Below are 20,708 nucleotides of genomic sequence, written 5' to 3' on the forward strand. Positions count from 1 at the left end.
TGGCTTCAGCTCTGGTTCTGTGAGCTCTTTGTCACCAGAGTGAATATTCATCAGCCTGAGGACAGCAACAGGCTCAAGAAAAGAGGAGAACAAAACACTTCCCACCAGAAAACTTCACGTTGTAAAGACACAAGAGCACACCGCTGCCTGCATGCAAACTTTCAGCTGAAAACACATCCTGACTGATTCTACCGCTTCTTATTTAACATCCATAAGACCAGCTGACCTGAAACTCATCCATCCATCTATTCTGACAGAAGAAAACTCAATAAACAGGTGGAAGGACTGTTCAGCAGCTTTAATTATAGTGAAATTAAAAAGAAATGAGTCGGTTCAGTTTTTATCTCTGGTGGTGAACGCTGATGGAGTGAGGTTAGTGTGAACAGAGAAAGGAACAGAGGAGCTCTTTGAGAAGCTGATTAGAGCCTCTGTTCATCTCTGGATGAATGCTGGTATTGTCTGAAACTGGAGGACTGAACGGTCAGAAAGGAGCTAAAATCCTGACATAGAATGAAGAGAGCAGCTAGAACATGATGTACAGAAGGATGGAGACTAATGGACAATAAATGGACCTCAGAGAGACAGAACGACTTTTCTTACACATATTATATATTTAATAGATGAAACTGTTAAACTGATTTAATTAAAGGTTTATTTTCATGGACCTTACACACATATAAACACACTAACATTAAAGCTGAATAAACTGAGTAATCCTTAAATTTCCATTTTATGGCCTGTTTCAATATAAATATTTCATTTTAATTCAATAGATTAAACTGTTGAATTAAAATTTAATGCTCTAATGCTTTTATAAAATCATAATTAGTGATGATTAATGATAATAAACATGGGTTCTGCAATATTATGTAGATTTGTTTGTTAAATGAGACACATCTTATATGATTACATCTCTCTTATTAATAATAAAATAATATAATTTACATAACAAGCTAATAAAATACACACAGTCTCATTAAGGCTGGACTATATTTTAATTATGAAAGGATGGTTATCTTCACTTATTTATCCTTTCTTTGCAGTTCTTTTATTTCTATATTTTATTACATTACATTTTTATGGAATTTATAAATAATATATAAAATTCATGGAGAGTCTACGAACTAAACACTAATTATTCTGCAGCACTAGTCTAGTTTTAAAGGAACTGAGTGGAAGAAACATAATGAAATGCTTTCATTAAACTTAAATTCTTCATTCTTCTAAATTCTTATTTATGTAAAAGATTTAATATTTTAATTTAGTGGTTTATTGTCTTAGAGAGACGTAGAATTAAACAGTAATTGTGTGAAGGTCCAATGAATACATGACACAACGTCCAGAAAAACAGCTGATTTGATTTAAATGTGATCCGTACAGTGATCTTAGTTCTTCAGAGTGTAAACCAGACATGGAACAAGACACTGACTGAGTAACAGAGAACGACTGAAGGCCAAAAAGCTGAACTAATAAACCCTAAACTGTGTGGAATGTTACATAAACACTGGCAATGAGGAATGAGGAAGTAGGACAGCGAGCCGCTACCAGAAACACTGATGGAGAGGATTGAGGAGATCTGGAGGCTTTCTGTCAGTGTTCTATCATTCAGTAAGAAGAGAAAACTGTGAATAAAAATCAGCTGTTTGTCTGTAGGGAGGTTTCTAGTTTAGATCTTTGGTCTTGTTTTGGTGTTCTGAGATGGTGAACTGTGTTATTCTCTAATCAGCAGCTTGCAGTGCGTTTGGAATGATTAATGCTAAATAATTGTTTACTTTAGGTGGTAAGTTGATACAGAAGATTATTTTTAACTAAATGAGACTAACTGTAGCCTGCAGACAATGGCTTCAGGAACATGTTTAAAATATTCACATACTGAGATTTATCAGGTTTAATGTGCATAAAATCACTTATTATTTACTGTATATTACACTTTCTGGTGTTTTTCACTTTTTTCCATTATTTCCCTTAAAATTCTCCAAAATGGAACAAAAAAGTAGTTTCTATGTCATGTGTGCTACTAAATGAGCCTACAATGTGTTTTTTATTCATTTTATAGATGGAAAAGTTGCATCTATTAATTTACTGATCACCTAATGAATGTTTACTAAAGAGGAATGAAGCAGTTTGATCATTTTCTAATAAGCATCAGGCTGAGCCGAGGCTGATGGGAATGGAGTTAGTTTTGTAGAAGTTTAGCCTTAAGAACAGTCTCAACTATACCATCAGTAGCACAGAAAGGTCAGTTATTATCCAGGAAACATGGACGTCTGAACAACATCTCTGTGATGATTAGCTTAGAACTTACACCCCCTGTCAAAAGTTTTAGGACACTTTCTCATTCAAATAAAGTAGAACCTGTCCTACAACCTTTGACAGGGGGTGTATCTACCAAATTTGGTACACATATGCAGCACATCAGGCTGAACAAAAAAGTCAGTGACAGCCACATTCCAAACCCAACAGGAAGTGAGCTATTTTGCGTTGAATGTCAGATTTTGCCCATTTTTCATTTTTTTCTAGAGCGAACTCCTCCTAGGGGGAAACTCCAATTCACCTCAAATTGGGTCAGTACATACAGGAGGCCTTAATGATCCAAAGTTATTAAAATCTTTTTCCAAAGTCAAAGGGTGTGTCCGTGGCGGCCTCTGGAATTTTGATCCTTCGCCATGAAATTTCAAATGCTGTGTAAATGCCCTGAACATGCTCCAATCTGCCTGAAACTTTACATGTATGATCAGAGTCCTGCCCTGATCACATCCATGTGATGAAATACACCCCCTGTCAAAAGTTGTAGGACAGGTTCTACTTTATTTGAATGAGATAGTGTCCTAAAACTTTTGACAGGGGGTGTAGACCAGAACCAGAACTGATCCTCTGGGGACGATTAGCACAAACTTTGAGGGAAATCATCCAGTAGTTTTTGAAGTATTTCAGTCTGGATCAAAGAAGATGATCAATCCAGAGACCAACATCGTGTCCAAAGATAACAGACGGCTGTAGAAACTGGCTCTACTGTCGAAACCCTGCTGACTGTGCACATGTAGATTTTCAGTGTCAGTATGACGGACGATCTGACAGAACCTTCTGGAAGTTTACGCTCAGTGCAAAAGAACAAGGAAGCTTTTGTCTGCAGAGTTTGATCAGACTACTGATGATGTTGAACTCTAACAGCGTGACGCCTCTGCAGGATGTTATCATCCAGTTAATCCGCAGATGGTTTCCATTGTCTGGTAGCTTTCTGCCGTCAGCAGTTAAACAAGAGATTCATGCAAACGGAGCAGCAGAGGAACAAGCGAACAGAAACAGGATGCAGTCACAGCGCTGGGAAACCAGGCCTGAAAAAACACAACGTTTGGTTCCACAAACACTCAGTCTGGGTTTATTTCCTTCAGAGGAAAGAGGCTGAGAAGAAAAAGAAGTGAGAATGTTGGGGAGGATCTGACAATGAAAGGAAAGAGGACACAAAAAAGAAATGGGATGATTGGAGTCTTCACCAAGAAGTTAAGAAAGGAGGAAAAAAGGAACATGCTGAGAAGAAAAGTAAAGAATCAGATGATGGAGAGGCAAGAGGACCGACTTAACATCAGAACAGAGAAGAAACACGACAGTCGGACCAATCTAAAGAAAAAAGAAAAACGAAGGGAGAAGAAGGATGAATGGCAGCCAGTTCTGGTGTCTTAATATTTACAGACTCTAAACAGCTTCCACAGTTCCTTGTGAAAGTATTCGGCCCACTTGAACTTTTCAACCTTTCGCCACATTTCAGGCTTCAAACATAAAGATATAAAATTTTATTTTTTTGTCAAGAATCAACAACAAGTGGGACACAATTGTGAAGTGGAACAAAATTTATTGGATATTTTAAACTTTTTTAACAAATAAAAACCTGAAAAGTGGGGCGTACAATATTATTGGGCCCCCTTGCATTAATACTTTGTAGCGCCACCTTTTGCTGCAATTACAGCTGCAAGTCGCTTGGGGTATGTCTCTATCAGTTTTGCACATCCAGAGACTGAAATTCTTGCCCATTCTTCCTGCAAAACAGCTGGAGCTCAGTGAGGTTGGATGGAGAGCGTTTGTGAACAGCAGTCTTCAGCTCTGCCCACAGATTCTGGATTGGATTCAGGTCTGGACTTTGACTTGGCCATTCTAACACCTGGATACGTTTATTTGTGAACCATTCCATTGTAGATTTGGCTTTATGTTTTGGATCATTGTCCTGTTGGAAGATAAATCTCCGTCCCAGTCTCAGGTCTTTTGCAGACTCCAACAGGTTTTCTTCCAGAATGCTCCTGTATTTGGCTCCATTCATCTTCCCATCAATTTGAACCATCTTCCCTGTCCCTGCTGAAGAAAAGCAGGCCCAAACCATGAGGCTGCCACCACCATGTTTGACAGTGGGGATGGTGTGTTCAGGGTGATGAGCTGTGTTGCTTTTACGCCAAACATATCGTTTTGCATTGTGGCCAAAAAGTTCCATTTTGGTTTCATCTGACCAGAGCACCTTCTTCCACATGTTTGCTGTGTCTCCCAGGTGGCTTGTGGCGAACTTCTAACCAGACTTTTTATGGATATCTTTGAGAAATGGCTTTCTTCTTGCCACTCTTCCATAAAGGCCAGATTTGTGCAGTGTACGACTGATTGTTGTCCTATGGACAGACTCTCCCACCTCAGCTGTAGATCTCTGCAGTTCATCCAGAGTGATCATGGGCCTCTTGGCTGCATCTCTGATCAGTCTTCTCCTTGTTCCAGGTGAAAGTTTAGAGGGACGGCCGGGTCTTGGTAGATTCGCAGTGGTCTGATACTCCTTCCATTTCAATATGATTGCTTGCACAGTGCTCCTTGAGATGTTTAAAGCTTGGGAAATCTTTTTGTATCCAAATCCGGCTTTAAACTTCTCCACAACAGTATCTGGGACCTGTCTGGTGTGTTCCTTGGTCTTCATGATGCTCTCTGCACTTTAAACAGAACCCTGAGACTATCACAGAGCAGGTGCATTTATACGGAGACTTGATTACACACAGGTGGATTCTATTTATCATCATCAGTCATTTAGGACAACATTGGATCATTCAGAGATCCTCACTGAACTTCTGGAGTGAGTTTGCTGCACTGAAAGTAAAGGGGCCCAATAATATTGCACACCCCACTTTTCAGTTTTTATTTGTTAAAAAAGTATAAAATATCCAATAAATTTCGTTCCACTTCACGATTGTATCCCAATTGTTGTTGATTCTTGACAAAAAATTACAATTTTATATCTTTATGTTTGAAGCCTGAAATGTGGCGAAAGGTTGAAAAGTTCAAGGGGGCCGAATACTTTCACAAGGCACTGTATCTGCATCTCAGCAGAATTTACACAGAACAAGTTGCATCTGTGCTCCAACAAACTCTGAATATAAATACAGAGCTGCTGCTGGAGCCATGAAAGGTTTACAATAGAAGGCCCATGAATTAAACAGACTGTTGTTTGAAGCATCTAAAAGTCCAACTGGCAGCAGTATAAGGCTTTATTTACAGCAGGAGACGCCGTTAAACCAACGACAGTCTGACGTCAAACATAGAATCTGGAAACTTCAGAGCATAAACTCATATTTTGGTTGTTAAAAGTGACGCTGAAACATAGTGTAGGACCGCCTAAATAACAATAAAAAAGGGTTTCTAGTTATGAAAAGAGATTATATGACTGCAAACAGCGTCACAAGCAGCAGTTTTAGTCCATAAAGGAACTGTAGGGCCATAATCCAGCAGTTCATAAAGACAAGTCATTCATTAGATATATTTTCAGAATCAGGTTCTAAAAGGTTCAGCTGCTGAGATAAAGGTTTAGATTTGGTAAAACGGGTTCAACAAAGACCTCCGAGCAGACAGGCTTGATGTTTATTGGACTCTGCTTGTAAAAGTGGTTCTAAATGGAGATAATTTGTCAGTGATAGTATAATTGGTGGCTGTAAAACTGGTAAACATTATGCAGTCTGAACATTTCTGTAGGGATCTGAATAAACAGACTGTTCCTAATTATTTGGACTGCAGGATCATGATTCCCTTAGGAAGAACCAGCTGTTCAGACAGGAATGTCCTTCCAGATGCTTCCAGAAGTAATAACAGAGCCCGATGGAGCCTTTTTCATGATAAACAATAAGAAAAGAAGACATAAAAGGTAAACCCCGCTGGTATTAACGTCCTAATTCTGCTTTATTTATAAACACATGACATATAAACCCTTTTATAAGTTATGTTTTAATGCACAGGGTCGGCGGTTCGATTCCCGCTCTCGCCTACTCATGTGCTGTTGTGTCCTTAACCCGCCTTGCCTCCAGTGCTGCTCTCACACTGGTGTATGAATGTTGGTGGTGGTCAGAGGGGCCGTAGGCGTGGATTAACAGCCACGCTTCCATCAGTCTGCCCCAGGACAGCTGTGGATACAAATGTAGTTTACCACCACCAGAGTGAGAATGTGTGAGTGAATGAATAATGGTGGATTCATTGTGAAGCGCTTTGGGTGTCTTGAAAAGCGCTATATAAATTTAACCATTATTATTATTATTATTATAAATACCAACATTCAAATAAAGAACTAGGTCTATATTATGTACTATTTCAAACAATGTGGACGATATTTTATGCAGTAATCCATCTTTCTGTAGATCCAGCATGAATCTACGCTGTGCTGCCAGATAATGAGGCGCCTTTAGAAAACATTTCCGTAATGATTTAGCATTTCTGCTCTGTGTGAACTAAAAGACTAAACACTAGATTTGTGTTTTGTACAGGTGGAGGCGTCTGCAGAGTCTTTTTTGTTTGGTGTTCTTGTGTTTCTTATAGAACTACAAGCTGCAGTACAGGACGGTTAAAGATGCATTAAAACATGTTTCTGTATAAACTCTGAGGTCTGTGGGCTGATAAAATATAAACACTAACAGTATTTATCTGTTATATAACTCATCACTACTGCTCTAGGAGTTACTGGGTCACAGAGTACAACAATGATGGAGAAGCAGCTCTGAAAAACTGAACAAACCAATCAGATAGAAACAGCTGCATGGTCGCCTTCAGGCTGTTTCTGACCCACAGTCTCAGACATTCTGGTTCAAACTGGTTTCACAGTGCGACTCTGAAGACCATTCAGTTACTACGCCAAAGAACGTCTGTCTGTCTGTCTGTCTGTCTGTCTGCCTGTCTGCCTGTCTGCCTGTCTGCCTGTCTGTCTGCCTGTCTGTCTGCTACATTCCTCTAAAACAGACAAACAGATTTGGATGAAATTTTCAGGAAAGCTCAGAAATGACACAAGGACCAAGTGATCAGATTCTGGCAGTGATGCAGCTTATAGTCTGGATCCATGGATTAGTTAAAGATTTCTGTATCGTTGCCAGATAGCAGCACAGTGTCACTGTAACCATGACAACCAGTGAACACTACATCAGCTGATTGTGATCCTACTACAGATCCACCTCTGAGGACTTATCAGGACTTATCCATCAGAAATTATCCAAGGACTGAGCAGCCTTAGAGGAGAACTGAGCTCTCTGAGGGCTTTTCTTGTTTTTAAATCTTTTCTGCGGACCTACACTATTGAGATCAGAATTATTTATCCTGGGGTAAAATGCTGGGTGGTGCCTGTTGTTCCTAGCCTAGCCGCGCTAGACCCATGTTCTGAAGGCACAAGGGTCTAGGACCGCTCGACAGGGAGGGAGGCGGGCTAAAAGGTTGTCTTTAAAATCCCTCTGCAGCAATTGGGTAGGTATACAACCAATCAACGCAACGAATCAGCTGACGTAGTTCCTGGAGCGCCAGCGGATTGTGGCTAAGTCCCATTAGCTTCCCAACCAGCGGAGCCAACTGGTATATTAAGGATTTTCCATATCCCGTCGGCATAAGTCCAAATACGTCTTTCTTCTCAATGAAACACTTCAGTGCTGTCCTTTGTTTATCTTTCAAGTTGAATTTTAGCTTCAAATCTTTAAGGGCTGTGGCCAAAGCCGAGTCCAAAGATAACTGTTTATTGTTTCCGGTTGTTTCTGTCAGAATCGTCGCGCCTCTGTCGTCACTTCGTTACGCCCGCCTTCTGACTCTACACTTCATGGTGATTGGTCCGGCCAGTTTTAGGAGAATCCAGCCTCGAGCCTTATGGAGGGTAACTAGACCCACCCTGGCAGAGAATTAAATTCGTTGCCGTGGGTTGTCTAGCGCGGCTAGGCTATGTTGTTCCCCATAGATTTAGATTCAGTCTTGGAAAGCAGCTTGGCACCAGAAGGGGTTTTGTTCGGCGCTTCAGTGAGGTGTTTATAACTGACTTGTTTGAGCAGGTTTTCCCCAACAGACCTTAACGTTACCTCCCATAATCACCCGTCCACCATGATAAGGTGGTGGCTCTTTGGGACCGTAGTTGATAACATCCTCTGAGCTGGAGGTGAGCTGCTGCCTCAGGCTAAGAGTTAAAGTGTCTGAGGATATTGTTGATAAGTGATGGGAAATGGAACATGAGATGGACTGATGGATCTGGCAGCAAACATGTGGAGGTTGGACCAGACTGTTGAGGTGAAGAAGGAGCTTGTCCTGAAGATAAAAGGTCTCAGTTTATCTGTTCATCAACATTCCAGCCCAAGCCTACAGTCATGAGACCACAGGTTTATCCTTAGAGACGGTAGTGATCTCTGAATTTTAAGCTTCTTCAAGTCAAAAGGAACCAGTTGAGGTGGTGGATCATCTGATAAAGATGCCTCCTGGGCGTCTTCTGTCCAAATGAGAGGAAACACTGCAGTAAACCCAGAACTTTTTTGAAGGATTTAAACCCTAATCAGGCCTAGTAACACCTTAGGATGGTCTGGAAGGAGCTTTAAAACATAGTTGAGTTGAAGAATGTGTGGAATTACCTGCTTAGCCGGCTGCCACCACAACCCAACCCTACATAAATATGAGAAAACTGGATGGCCTGCTTTCTCCTGCAGGCTGTAGTGGACAGAAAGCCAGAGCTAGGCTATCCGTTTCTCTTTGTAGAAGCAAAGCTACCAGCTGCTGCCTGGAGTTCATATTCAACAACACAGATGAGGCTGGTATGGATTCCTTTCTAAGTGAATAAACAGCTTCTAAAATATCTTCTAATATAACATTATTCCATTAAACAGAAATCAGATAACTCATGAATAATGAAGGAAACTCAGGTAATTAACCATTATTCTCACAGAGGAAACTGGACCTACAGGCTATTAGGACACTGGATGCTGTATTTTTGATTTTACTCATGAAAGCCAGAACTTTTTAATAAATTAGATGTAATTGTAAATAATCACACAGCACTGCTTACAGAAAAGGTCAGTAGAAGATCAGGTTACATAAACTGCTGTGGATAGCAGGGAAAGGACACCGTCTGCTGTCCGTCCACAAAGACACCAACATTGTCCTTGAGCAGGTCACTGAACCTGTAAATGTTCAGTAAATGTTAGACCCTCCAGAAAAATGCGATTATGCGATCGCATGAATTCCCGCATTAATCACCAAAATGCCGCTGATTATGCGGGGGTCAATTATTTCCCAGAAGGCCACATAATCCCCACAAACAGCGCATAATTCCCGCAAGAATCTCACATTTCCACGAAAAAAGAGAAATATGCGAGTCCCGCTTGATTTCACAATTTCCGCATAAAATGAGAAAACTATAACCGATATAAATGGAGTTGTGAGTTTTTATGTGACGCCCGGCCTGACGTCATCAGTTCATTCACACACACACTAGAAGCACGAGCTGATGCGGAGCGCGGCACCAGTGTTGTCAACTTAGCGACTTTCTCACTAATTCTAGCGACTTTCCAAAGCGTCCTAGCGACTTTTTTTGTCAAAATCGACTAGCCACAAATCTAACGACTTTTTCTGCTGTTTTGGAGACTCTGACAGGAAAACTGGGGTCATTCTGCAGTTACTGTCCTCCACCAGCAGCAGGTGCTGCTGTGAGCTTCTCCCCCTCCCAGAGCACAGACTGTCAGTCCAGTAACCCCACAGCAGTCCCAGTGTCTGATTAGAGGACTCATCACTCCGCGGTCAGACGGCAGGTGAATCGCGCATATTTTTGCATATTTCACAACTATTCACATACTTTGCAACTTTCCGCAATTTTCCCGCATAAAATGGCATAAAACCCCGCATATTTATTTGCATAATCAAGGATTTTTGTCCGCGTTTTTCTGGAGGGTCTAGGAACCAGTAGGAATGTGTGTCAGTGTGTGAAAGGTAAGCAGACCATCAGGTGTTTTACCTGGAGCTCTGATTGAACCAAACCAAAGAAAAGACAGAAAATAAACTGAAATGTTTCACTGCTTTAGTAATGCAGCAGCAGCAGCAGGATAATGAAAGTAAAACCAGATTTTTAGATTTCAATCAGTTCAGAGCAGCAGAACATCAAACAAGTAAAAGATTTCTCATTTAAAAGTCAAAGAAACCTCCTAAATATGTGTGTTTTTAATGTGGATGTTTAATTCCATCTTATTCCTCACCAGGAAATTATGTAATTTCATACCAAACAAACCTGAACAAGCGCCAGTGTTTCACTTTACCCAGAGCTATTATCTGAAATAGAACTGATTTAAAGCAAAACAAACCCCAGAGACACCATCTGCTCATAACAGCAGAAAAAGAAGCTTCCTACCATTGAGTGTCCCACGATGAAGACCGGCAGCTCAGGGTGGCGGGACTTCATGAGGTCGATGTGCTGCAGGGAGTCTCTGATGTAAACCTGGAAGTCTTTGATGTTCATCCGTTCTCCTTCACTCTGACCATGACCCACTGGAAGTAGAAGAAGAGAGGGTTAGACAAGTATCACTGTCATTCTAGGATTTACCGACCTCTTATTTCCTCTGAAAGGAGAAAGAAGTCACTAGTTCTAGAGGCTGAATTACAGCTTCTACCCTCAGATTTCCTCTGGAGATGGACCAGATGATGAAACATGAACCTGAACTGTGTTTGAGCACTGTGAGGTAAAAACTAGAAAAATATGTTGGTTTACAAAGAAAGAAATTACACAGACAGACATTTACACTCTATGAAATAAATTTACAAAATGACAGATCAGAGTTGGAGCTGATTACTACGACTTTATCCCTTCAATAAAAATTAAAATGTTTGATTAATTAACAGCATCTACAGTAAAACACACATTTATTTTTAAATCCAGGATGTTTTTATGCATTTGAATTCTAATTCGACTGTAACGAATGTTTTTGTAATCTGATATGATCTATAAACTAAAGGTTATATTAATGTCTAAACTGTTCGAGGTTTGCTAATTAATCTCATTCTGCTCATTAGAAACTGAAGCTCAGACATGAGGACTCTGACATCACCTGATGACAACTGGAGAATGTGAATAAATGCAGATACGCATTTATTTATAGTGGACTAACTAAAACCACATGTAATCAATAATATAGAAATCTGACACAGACAGAACTCTGGCGGGAGTTAAACGTATTTTTTTAGGTTGTAATTCCTCCAGTTTGTGGCTGCAATCCAAACCACTGTTGTGTCTTTTCTTTGCCTTCATTCCCTCCAGTCAGATTTCAAACCGTGTGACAGACTGATCCGTCCTCCTGGGAGAGCAGCAAAAACAAGAAAAGGAGGAGCAGCAGAGAGGAGACAGGAAAGAAAGAGGAAGAAGATGAAGAGAAATGAGAAGACAAAGAAGGTGAGAAACAAGGAATGGAACTAGAGGAGAAGAAATTATATCAGGAAGAAAACAGGTAGAAATGAGGAAGAAGTGTAATTGACTGATGATGTATGTCCATGTATTCATCTCCTCAGGCCTCCACTGACTGAGAGGTGAGACAGATTACTATGGCAACCACCCCAACCAACAACACCACCAACAATACCAATAATACCAACAATACAAACAACAACACCAACAATAGCAACAATGCCAACAACACCAAGAATACCAACAATACCAACAACAATACCACCAACAACAACACCAACAATACCAACAACATCAACAACACCAACAATACCAACAACAATATCAACAATACCAACAACACCAACAATACCAACAATAACAACATCAACACCAACAATACCAACAACACCAACAACACCAACAATACCAACAACAATGCCAACAATACCAACAACAACAACAACAACACCAACAACAATACCACCAACACCGACAATACCAACACCACCAACAACACCAACAACACCGACAATACCAACAACAACACCAACAATACCAACAACATCAACAACACCAACAATACCAACAACAATATCAACAATACCAACAACCCTAACAATACCAACAATAACAACAATAACAACAGTAACAACATCAACACCAACAATACCAACAACAATATCAACAATACCAACAACCCTAACAATACCAACAATAACAACAATAACAACAGTAACAACATCAACACCAACAATACCAACAACACCAACACCAACAATACCAACAACAACAACACCAACAATACCAACAACACCAACAACATCAACAACACCAACAACAATACCAACAGTACCAACAACAACACCAACAACACCAACAATACCAACAACACCAACAACAACCCCAACAACACCAACAATACCCACAATACCAACAACACCAACACCAACACCACCAACACCAACACCACCAACACCACCAACAATACCAACAACACCAACAACAATACCACCAACACCAACACCACCAACACCACCAACAATACCAACAACACCAACAACAATACCAACAACACCAACAACAATACCAACAACACCAACAACAATACCAACAGTACCAACAACAACACCAACAACACCAACAATACCAACAATACCCACAATACCAACAACACCAACACCAACACCACCAACACCAACACCACCAACACCACCAACAATACCAACAACACCAACAACAATACCACCAACACCAACACCACCAACACCAACAACAATACCAACAACACCAACAACAATACCAACAACACCAACAACAATACCAACAGTACCAACAACAACACCAACAACACCAACAATACCAACAACACCAACAACAACCCCAACAACACCAACAATACCAACAACACCACCAACAATACCCACAATACCAACAACACCAACACCACCAACACCACCAACAATACCAACAACACCAACAACAATACCAACAACACCACCAACAATACCAACAATTCCAACAATACCAACAACACCAACAACAATACCAACACCACCAACAATACCAACAACACCACCAACAATACCCACAATACCAACAACACCAACACCACCAACACCACCAACAATACCAACAACACCAACAACAATACCAACAACACCACCAACAATACCAACAATTCCAACAATACCAACAACACCAACAACAATACCAACAACACCAACAATACCAACAACAACATCAACAATACCAACAACGACATCAACAACATCAACAATACCAACAACAACAACAACACCAACAACACTAAAAATACCAACAATAACAACATCAACAACAACACCAACAATACCAACAAAAACACCAACAATACCAACAAGAACATTAACAATACCAACAACACCAAGAACAACATCAACAACACCAACAACAACAACAACACCAACAATACCAACAACAATGCCAACAATACCAACAACAACAACACCAACAACAATACCAACAACACCGACAATACCAACAACACCAACAATACCAACAATACCAACAACAACAACACCAACAATACCAACAATACCAACAACACTAACAACATCAACAACACCAACAACAATACCAACAGTACCAACAACAACACCAACAATACCAACAACACCAACAACAACCCCAACAACACCAACAATACCCACAATACCAACAACACCAACACCAACACCACCAACACCACCAACAATACCAACAACACCAACAACAATACCAACAACACCAACAATTCCAACAATACCAACAACACCAACAACAATACCAACAGTACCAACAACAACACCAACACCACCAACAATACCAACAACACCAACAACAATACCAACAACACCACCAACAATACCAACAATTCCAACAACACCAACAACAATACCAACAGTACCAACAACAACACCAACAACACCAACAATACCAACAACACCAACAACAACCCCAACAACACCAACAATACCAACAACACCACCAACAATACCCACAATACCAACAACACCAACACCACCAACACCACCAACAATACCAACAACACCAACAACAATACCAACAACACCACCAACAATACCAACAATTCCAACAATACCAACAACACCAACAACAATACCAACAACACCACCAACAATACCAACAATTCCAACAATACCAACAACACCAACAACAATACCAACAACACCAACAATACCAACAACAACATCAACAATACCAACAACGACATCAACAACATCAACAATACCAACAACAACAACAACACCAACAACACTAAAAATACCAACAATAACAACATCAACAACAACAACACCAACAATACCAACAACAACACCAACAATACCAAAAACACCAACAACAATACCAACAATACCAACAACACTACCAATACCACCCTCAACTCTGTACAATCTGTCTGTATTTATATGTCCTGTATGTTCCAGAGCCTCTTCACTCTTTAGATTTTTTTCTGCTTTCAGGCGATCGATATTCAATCACAGTGAGCTCTGTGAAGATCAATCCTCCTCTCATTACTATGACCACAGATCAATGATTTCACACCCGGCTAAACCCACGTCTTTAACTAACTCTCTCCATTAAACTCACTGCAAACATTCACACTTTACCACAGAAACACTGGAAGACCTGCATCCAGCAGAAACCAGTCCTCAGATCAATGACTTCTTTCAGTTTTTTCTTGTAAATAATTTAAAAAGTCAGCAGGAAATGTTCTAATGAAAACCTGGAAAACCTTGTTGCATAACCCTGCAGGCCAGTTCTAGTGGCTGTAATTAACCCAATGGAGGATTCAACGTCACGTTTTCAGCCATAAAACAGGTTTTCTCCAGAAAAGAAGTAAAGAAATCTGAGCTGTTAAATCAGAGGCTGTAGGTCAACAGCAAACTGTTTCCCAGTATTTAAACTAAACCTGGAAAATCACTGCCATAACTAACTCTATCTGCTCCTCAGTGTGCTGACTGGCTGCTGGGCTGAATTAAAACATAAAATAGAGGCTAAATTAAAATTGTAAATGACCCTACCTGATGAGAGCTGATGAATTATGGATCACTCATGTATACGTGTGCTTTTCATGCCTACAGATGAGCAGATCATTGAACTAACACGGTATTCTCCCGTGACCTGAAGGATCCAATACATGATAATACAAATAATTACAGTCTCAGTAACGCCTGTGGGCAGATGGAAAATGGTGCACAGATGTTCTCATTAAAAATAATAATAAAAACACAAAGAAATTAAACTTTTTTCTTCTTTTCTCCTTCATTATAACTTTGTCATGTCACAGTAAAGACAGTTGAAAATTCCCTCTGCTTCTAGTCCCAGTGAAAAATGAACCCACAGTGAGGAGTAAAAAAGAGAAGCTTGAACCAATCCTATGATCCTGGAGGAGCTGAGCCCAGGATGTAGTGCTGGTGGTCCAGAAAATAGTAACAGGGAAGAACGCTGTCATTATAAATGGGTAATTCACAGAAAATAATCCAAATCGTTGGTAAATCTTTCCATTTTCAGCGTGTAAGCTGCTGCTCTGAGACTGCTGCTGTTTCCTAAAGCAAAGAGGATTTAAAACCAGCGACACAAAGAGCTGAAGGGTTAGTAAATGGTTTATAGTTTATACAGCTAACGGGTCAAACTCTAATGAATGGAAATGCAATTTTGATTTGACTGATACACTAAACTTTGGGGTCACTTTGAAATGTCCTTATTGTTGAAAGAAAAGCAGTTTTGTTCAATGAAGATAGCATTAAATGAATGATAAATCCAGTGTAGACATAGTTAATGTGGTAAATGACTATTGTAGCTGTAAACGGCTGATTTTTAATGGAATATCTCCATAGGGGTACAGAGGAACATTTCCAGCAACCATCACTCCTGTGTTCTAATGCTACATTGTGTTAGCTAATGGTGTTGAAAGGCTCATTGATGGTTAGAAAACCCTTGTTATGTTAGCACATGGATAAAAGAGGGAGTGACCCTAAACTTCTGAACAATACTGTATTTATGATACAACAGTTATCATAATGTTTTATAGTAGAACCAGGAGATGTCATGTTCATGATATGTTCATCTTTAGCAGAATACAATTTAAACATTAACAAATTCACATGTTAATGATATGAAACAGAAACATTTATCTTGTCTGATTACAGAAAATATTTGGGTTTTAGCATCATAAATAACCTGCATGAATCAAGTACTGAATGTTTAATAAACCAGTTGTTTCAGCTTCCATCCTCAGTACTATAATATGGATTTATGTGACATGTTATAGATGTTTTATGATGTTTTATATGGTTCTGATACAGAGAGGACTACTTAGTGTCTGATAAAACTCAAGCATTACATTTCCCAGGCAAAAACCTTAATTTAAATCCACTCAGACTAAAAGGAAACTGTTTTTCATTGGACTGATGAGTTTAGAGAACTTGAAGCACTCATCTAATTAAATATCAAACTTCTATCATTTTCCAGAGCCTTAATGAGAGGACTAATGTGATTGGAGCATCAGGCTTTCAGCTAAGCGCTAACCGCTAACTGTCCATGATTAATATTCCTCTGCTGGCTGCTGATAAAATAACGCTCCACTGACACACAGCAAATTAATCTGAAAAACAACTCCAGCTCTTTGGTACCGTTCACGTTGCTTCAATTTCCTCTAATTCTGCTGCCGTCTGAAAAATTAAGTTGTATTAATGTTTGTTTTACATAGAGGAAGAAATACTGCATTTATCAGTCCTTAACTAATGTTAAAAGTTCTGCACTTTAACACTACTGACTGAGCTTCAGTGTTTTGAACATTTTATTGGGAATTAAACTGCCAACCATGATTTCAGAAACAACCCAATCTACCATCTGAGTCACGACTGAACCCAGATTCTGTTTGTCAGCTTTAAGTTTTAGGTTTTGCTGTTAAAGTTTAATTTTTTAACCCAACTGAAGCCCAAAACTACTGGTGGGTTCAAAAGACATGTTATCGTTTAAAAAACTCTAAAATTACACCATTTATTAGAGCCAGAAACTGTAAGAATGGCAGGAAGTGTCGGATTTTCAACCTTCTGATGGTCCTTGAAGTGCCATTACAAAAGAAAACTTGTCAAATCCTGAAAGTGGGATCAGAATCACCGAATGTCTAATGTCTCTGTTAAAGCATCCCTAAATATAAAATGTATTATTCTCACAAGATTCTTTAAAAAGCTAAAATTTCAGAGCTTCATGCTGCAACCAGGAAGTCCTGATTGCAACAAGTCCTCAAATTCATACGACCACACAGGTCGCATGTAACGTGCCCCGGAATACGACCCATGAGAGCGTATTCACGTTTGCGCCCCTACGGGGAAATGGAACGCATTACGGGATTTAATTCCTGAAATGGCTTTTCCCTCGCGAAACGGCTTTTTCCTCACTTTCGCAACACGGGTTTAGGGTTAGGGTTAGGGACAGGGATAGTGTTAGATAAAAGTTTGTTCATGGTGACATTTCACCTGCGACACCGGAGTGTCGATATTTACTCACCCGCTAGAGGTCGTTTAACTTCAAAATGTAACACTCGGTCGTAATATGGGCGTGTACAGACGACCTATGTGGTCTTTTTGTTTGAGGACAGGCTGCCTGATTGACTAAACTGCCTCCAGCAGTCACCTGACAAAACTTCCAGAATGTTTCAGCTGAACTGCAGGCAGTGTTTAAACAGAACATAAAATAAAAAAGAGAAGCAGTAAAGAACCCACAGGATGTAGAGCTGCAGTTTTATTTTTACCACTGATAACACACACAGGACCTGGAAAAGTTTGGAAAAAAAGTCCATTTCTGTATAATAAATCTTGAGTTGTCTCCTTCTTATTAATTTATGGAATTCTATTTATGTAATCATCCAGAAAAGAGATTTTTTGGCTGTGCTGTCATCATAGAGCTGCAACACTTTAAATTTTCATTCATAAAGTTGTGTTTTCTGAATAAACCACAATTATAAACATTCCTTCTATTAATAAAGCTGAGTGATGAACAGATTCAGGGTCTGACAGATGGAAGAATCCCCCAGGAAAAGATTTATAAGTCCTATAAGTACAAAGAAACACACCAGAAATAGAAGACAGAAAGATCTCAGCTGCTCGAGGCAGATCGTAGATGAAAGCAGCATCTTCAGGGACTCGTTCCATTTAACGGTGTGAAGTCTCTGAACAAACTGCTCCTCTGTGAGCAGCTCATCAGTCATTCCTTTTTATTATCTCTGTCAGACATTTATTGAGATCTCCACTTCTGGAAGGACTTCCACACTTCGGTTCTGCTGTTATGGACCTGTAGACGAGGTTTCCTGAGCAAACATGCTGCCGTTTACCAGCGATTCTCTGCTCAGAGCTCTGAATTCACACGCTCATGCACTGTTTAATACCTGTATGTAGTGTTTAATACCTGTATGTAGTGTTTAATACCTGTATGTAGTGTTTAATATCTGTATGTAGTGTTTAATATCTGTATGTAGTGTTTAATATCTGTATGTAGTGTTTAATATCTGTATGTAGTGTTTAATACCTGTATGGAGTGTTTAATACCTGTATGTAGTGTTTAATATCTGTATGTAGTGTTTAATATCTGTATGTAGTGTTTAATACCTGTATGGAGTGTTTAATACCTGTATGTAGTGTTTAATATCTGTATGTAGTGTTTAATACCTGTATGTAGTGTTTAATATCTGTATGTAGTGTTTAATATCTGTATGTAGTGTTTAATACCTGTATGGAGTGTTTAATACCTGTATGTAGTGTTTAATATCTGTATGTAGTGTTTAATATCTGTATGTAGTGTTTAATATCTGTATGTAGTGTTTAATATCTGTATGGAGTGTTTAATATCTGTATGGAGTGTTTAATATCTGTATGTAGTGTTTAATATCTGTATGTAGTGTTTAATACCTGTATGGAGTGTTTAATATCTGTATGCAGTGTTTAATATCTGTATGTAGTGTTTAATACCTGTATGGAGTGTTTAATATCTGTATGCAGTGTTTAATATCTGTATGGAGTGTTTAATACCTGTATGGAGTGTTTAATATCTGTATGTAGTGTTTAATATCTGTATGCAGTGTTTAATATCTGTATGTAGTGTTTAATATCTGTATGTAGTGTTTAATATCTGTATGCAGTGTTTAATATCTGTATGTAGTGTTTAATATCTGTATGTAGTGTTTAATATCTGTATGCAGTGTTTAATATCTGTATGGAGTGTTTAATACCTGTATGGAGTGTTTAATATCTGTATGTAGTGTTTAATATCTGTATGGAGTGTTTAATACCTGTATGGAGTGTTTAATATCTGTATGGAGTGTTTAATATCTGTATGTAGTGTTTAATATCTGTATGTAGTGTTTAATATCTGTATGTAGTGTTTAATACCTGTATGTAGTGTTTAATATCTGTATGTAGTGTTTAATACCTGTATGTAGTGTTTAATATCTGTATGTAGTGTTTAATATCTGTATGGAGTGTTTAATATCTGTATGTAGTGTTTAATACCTGTATGGAGTGTTTAATACCTGTATGGAGTGTTTAATACCTGTATGGAGTGTTTAATATCTGTATGTAGTGTTTAATATCTGTATGGAGTGTTTAATACCTGTATGGAGTGTTTAATATCTGTATGTAGTGTTTAATACCTGTATGGAGTGTTTAATACCTGTATGGAGTGTTTAATACCTGTATGGAGTGTTTAATATCTGTATGTAGTGTTTAATACCTGTATGGAGTGTTTAATACCTGTATGGAGTGTTTAATACCTGTATGTAGTGTTTAATACCTGTATGGAGTGTTTAATACCTGTATGGAGTGTTTAATACCTGTATGTAGTGTTTAATACCTGTATGTAGTGTTTAATATCTGTATGTAGTGTTTAATATCTGTATGTAGTGTTTAATATCTGTATGTAGTGTTTAATATCTGTATGTAGTGTTTAATATCTGTATGGAGTGTTTAATATCTGTATGTAGTGTTTAATACCTGTATGTAGTGTTTAATATCTGTATGTAGTGTTTAATATCTGTATGTAGTGTTTAATATCTGTATGTAGTGTTTAATATCTGTATGTAGTGTTTAATACCTGTATGTAGTGTTTAATATCTGTATGTAGTGTTTAATACCTGTATGTAGTGTTTAATATCTGTATGTAGTGTTTAATATCTGTATGTAGTGTTTAATACCTGTATGTAGTGTTTAATATCTGTATGTAGTGTTTAATACCTGCCAGGTTCATCTCAGAGTGAGATAACCTCCAGAGCATCTTTCTGTTGACGAGACGTTTGAAAAACAACTAAAATCTTTCAGTCAGCTTCTGCTGTGAAGGGAGAGATTTTCCACAGTTTATTGGACTGGATGTTCTGTCATGACTCCCGTCCTGCCTTGCTGGCTACAGACCCCTTTTTAACCCTTGTGGGGTTTTTGTTTTTCTCTGATGTCATGCCATGTCTTTCGAGCTCTGCCGTTGCCATGTGTTTCTGTGTTGCTTTGTA

At 38.9% G+C, this 20,708-nt stretch overlaps 1 protein-coding gene and 2 long non-coding RNA genes across 34 annotated transcripts in view; 1 reads left to right on the forward strand and 2 right to left on the reverse strand.

Annotated features, from left to right (window-relative positions):
- mgll (monoglyceride lipase) overlaps positions 1-20,708 on the reverse strand; it is a 65,200-nt gene that overhangs the window by 22,518 nt on the left and 21,974 nt on the right. Inside the window, exon 3 of the mRNA XM_022203325.2 lies at positions 10,640-10,776. Within this exon, the coding sequence (XP_022059017.1) occupies positions 10,640-10,776 (137 nt within the window). The remainder of the gene's footprint in view (positions 1-10,639; positions 10,777-20,708) is intronic.
- On the forward strand, positions 5,752-14,798 carry LOC127534309 (uncharacterized). Its single transcript, XR_007942363.1, has 4 exons — positions 5,752-6,160; positions 11,543-11,674; positions 11,791-11,808; positions 14,671-14,798. It is a non-coding gene; the product is annotated as an uncharacterized LOC127534309 (long non-coding RNA).
- LOC127534307 (uncharacterized) lies at positions 14,561-20,704 on the reverse strand. Of its 32 annotated transcripts, XR_007942361.1 has the most exons (8): positions 20,400-20,704; positions 20,300-20,359; positions 19,720-20,079; positions 19,180-19,259; positions 18,940-18,979; positions 18,820-18,879; positions 18,740-18,779; positions 14,561-18,679 (listed from the first exon to the last, which is right to left on the reverse strand). It is a non-coding gene; the product is annotated as an uncharacterized LOC127534307 (long non-coding RNA). The 32 variants fall into 32 exon arrangements; XR_007942337.1 differs by lacking the exon at positions 18,740-18,779 and having other exon boundaries at positions 14,561-18,639; XR_007942360.1 differs by lacking the exon at positions 18,740-18,779 and having other exon boundaries at positions 14,561-18,659; positions 18,820-18,839; positions 18,880-18,979.

This window comes from Acanthochromis polyacanthus, chromosome 6 (assembly GCF_021347895.1).
Source record: "Acanthochromis polyacanthus isolate Apoly-LR-REF ecotype Palm Island chromosome 6, KAUST_Apoly_ChrSc, whole genome shotgun sequence".
NCBI lineage: Eukaryota > Metazoa > Chordata > Actinopteri > Pomacentridae > Acanthochromis > Acanthochromis polyacanthus.